The sequence below is a fragment of the Alnus glutinosa genome, chromosome 11, assembly GCF_958979055.1.
Source record: "Alnus glutinosa chromosome 11, dhAlnGlut1.1, whole genome shotgun sequence".
Taxonomy (NCBI): Eukaryota; Viridiplantae; Streptophyta; class Magnoliopsida; order Fagales; family Betulaceae; genus Alnus; species Alnus glutinosa.
The window spans coordinates 1,822,582-1,826,165 of NC_084896.1; the positions used below are offsets into that span (position 1 = coordinate 1,822,582).

The following is a 3,584-nucleotide window of genomic DNA, read 5'->3' on the forward strand; positions in this document are numbered from 1 at the left end:
TTGAAATTTTGTTTATTTCCAAATGAGACGTAGGTTACACACTTTGTTTGAACCCACCCCCCCCCCCCCCCCCCCCCCCCCCCAAAAAAAAAAAAAGCCCAAAAGGAAAAAAGAAAGAAAGAAAAGACAACTGAGGGGATTCACATGCCACAGGATCCAACACCTGCGTTAGCCTATAAACCTAAAAGAAATTAAAGACAAAATACGAAAATAATAAAATGGAAACAAGGGATAAAGCAAGGCTGCTTTTATTTCGTGATGAATTCACAATACATCAAATCTGATTTGTAAGAGAGAACAATAATTACAAATAAATCTCTTAAATCAAATCTCCTAATATACTCTAAAATCTCTCTATTTTTAAAATCCAAAACTGAGTTCCCGTTTCTTCAGGCGTAGATGAATACATATGATCTGATCAAATACTCAGCTATAGGAATAAGCATCTAAATCAAATACAAATCAAATTTTTCATTGCTTCAGGTATCAACAATTGACAAGAAAGCAAACAACACTGGAGCAAAGTGTACCAAACACCAATAACAAAAATTACCAAACACGGGATTTCACTTCAGCCTTCCAAACCTTCCAATCTTCCATTTTCCTCCAAATCTCTCAAATGTTACCAAACAATCAAGTTGTTCACTAAAAGTAAGGATCTTTATAGAAAATGAAAGATAACAAGTCAATTACAGAACAACCACATATACTAAGCCGAAGCAAGCACCATACCCTAAAAGCAACAAACTAATTAACCCAAATACGCTAATTACACCTAAACCAGAATCTAATAGTTACCCAACACCATTTTCCCCAAATACCTCACTAGCATTTGTACTTCAAGCCCAGACCATGCTTGCCACGCACGCAACCAGGCCTCAAAAACAGGTACGGCGACCTCTTCGAGTTGTTCATCTTGGAGAACACCCTCTTCCCCAACTTCCTCATCCTCTGCCTCCCGACCTTGTCGCTCACATCCCACGGCACAAGCTCGTCGTCCAAGCCAGACCCATCATCCCCATTATCGTCATCCTCATCCTCTTCCTCATGCTGTTCCTCCCCATGCCCACCATCACCATAACCATAACCGTAATACCCGCCATCGTATTTCACATCCCCACCGTAATCGTGAATATCTACACGAGGGGTTTCGATTTGGGCATCGTTTAGATAACCAGGCAACGAGATCTCGGAGCCCAATGAACCAATTTCATTTCCGATGCTATCTTCTATTTCCTCCTCTTCTTGTTCTTGTTCTTGTTCTTTTTCTGAGTCAGCGTCAGAGGCGTTGACCAATTCCCAGTGGGAAAGGCCCTGTTCTTCGACTTGGACGAAATCAATGTCTTCGATCAAGAGTAATTCCATGGACGACGATGATGCTGATGAGACCCCAGAGTTCTTCGCCATTTTTTCACTCTTCAACTCTTTTTTTTTTTTATCCTTGTTTATTTGCTTGCATTTCTTCTTTTTATTTATTTTGTTTGGGTTAAGACTTGGTCTACAAGTAACCGACGATGTGTCACCGCCTCATAAAGCGATGGTACGTATACTTGACGAATGGTGTAACGCCACGCGTTTTTTTAATCAGTGCCCGTACAGATCGCATCTTTTTAACTAATATACGCTTTATCACCTCTAATCACTATTATAACTTGAAATTATTAATTTTAATATTTTTACAACTATTTTTTACGATTTGTTGAAACTTTTTTTTAGTTTTTGAATTGGCTCGTGCTAATAATTTATAAAAGAATTGTGGCAACGACTCTTAACAACTTTTATTATAAGTTTTTTACAAAATAATATATCAGTTCACATGATATTTATCATGTTAAATATTAAAATTTAGACATTTATATTGATAAAATAAAATAGTAATTATACATCACTTATCATGTCACTCATTTTCATAAACTATCATATAACAATCTATGTGACACCTATTTTCATAAAATGTAAACTACCACCGATATGAATTTGTAGAAAATTATAATAAAAGTATAATACCCAAACATTTTTCTTACTTGTATCTCTCACGTTGCAACAATTCAAAGAGCATATATGGGCAGGGGCATGGAGCTAAAAAATTTGTTGGTAGAGACCCATATATTAAATTTTTATTTTTTACCTAAAATTTCTTTTTCCTTTTTGAAATTGAGATGGGTCATAACCTATACCGCCCCCCTAAATTCGTTTATATATATATACTTGGGGGGTGGTTGGTGAGGTCACTGAGGTGCACCATATAGGTGGAGTCAGATAAAGTAAGAGGCATTGCCAGGTAATCATATGCACATGCTGTGAGAGAGTTCACGAGGGTATATATATATATATATATATATATATATATATATATATATATATTAGCATATCTTAAGTTTGATTTTACAAATTTAATTTAACTCTGTTCAACTTTGCTCATACAATTGTTAGGTGATTCCATCCCCTTATAACTCTCAAAATGGAGTGGGTAGGTCGACCATGGTGTGGCCACAAGATTCCATGTATGATTTTCTTTTCTTTTTCGACCCAAAGAGTTTATAATGGTTATAGAATTGAAGCATGATGATCGTGTTTCAGCCATATATTTTACCATCTATATTTTAAGGTAGGATAATTAGTATTAGTACAATTGACTGCTTGTCGGTAGTTTAGTTAAGAAGACCTGCAAATAGACAAGAAGGTGTTAGAGCTACTAGTGCGGAGCACTCCAATACTTAAATTAGGGAAAATAATTTGTGAGATACGGGAAATTACCTTTTCTTTTAATAAAAAATATAGTTTTAATGACATCAAAAGACACTTTTTTATTAACATTCATTTTTTTTAATGAAAAGAGAGTGCTGATGGATGGTTTCCCGTCCCCTACGTATCAGTGCTTATCAAATTAGTAAAAAATTCTTTAAGAAATGGAATGCAAGAAAGTTAGGAAGGGCTTAAAAACTTACCAGCTATATAGCACATCTGTGTCCAAAACATGGCTAAATAGGTCACCTTTTGTGGTTTCACAATAAATTGGATCTACTCATTGGGTTGGATTTGCGAAAAAATGATCCTAATTGAATGCAATAAGCTATCTTTATGACATGTAATATGGGCAACTCCTGTGAGAGGAGACTTGAGTCCCACTTGCTCAGGTAGGGAGCTCGAGCATCTGTTTGAGTAGGTGGTTGTTCGTGAAAAAGATCAATTTTCATGTTTCTATTTGTTAATGCATTTTAAGGGTGTCTTTTGCGTTTGGGATTTGAAAAGGTTTTATGATAAAAAATAAATGTAAAAATTATCTTTTATATTTTTAAGAGTGTTTTGAATTTTAGTTTGCTAATATTTTATTTTGAGAAAAGAAAACCTACAACATGAGGCAAAAGTCCAAACCAAGCGATAGCTCAAACGATTACTTGTAGGAAAAGGAGAAAGAGAGAGAAAAAGAAAAAGCAGAAAAAGGAAAGCAAGAAAAAGGAAGTATAAGAAAGACTAAAAAGAAGGGTTGGCTTCCATCTTAAGATTCCCACAATTTGAAAGAGTTGTAGCCTCGTAGGTATTAGGATCCTCTCCGGTTCAAGGAAATTGGAAAAGACAAAAAT

General features: G+C 35.4%; 1 protein-coding gene across 1 annotated transcript; it reads right to left on the reverse strand.

Moving 5' to 3' along the window:
* Positions 1-232: 232 nt before the first annotated feature.
* LOC133881806 (uncharacterized) lies at positions 233-1,462 on the reverse strand. Its single transcript, XM_062320842.1, has one exon. The coding sequence runs from the start codon at positions 1,405-1,407 to the stop codon at positions 826-828; it is 582 nt and encodes a 193-aa protein (XP_062176826.1). The 5' UTR covers positions 1,408-1,462; the 3' UTR covers positions 233-825.
* Positions 1,463-3,584: the final 2,122 nt, after the last annotated feature.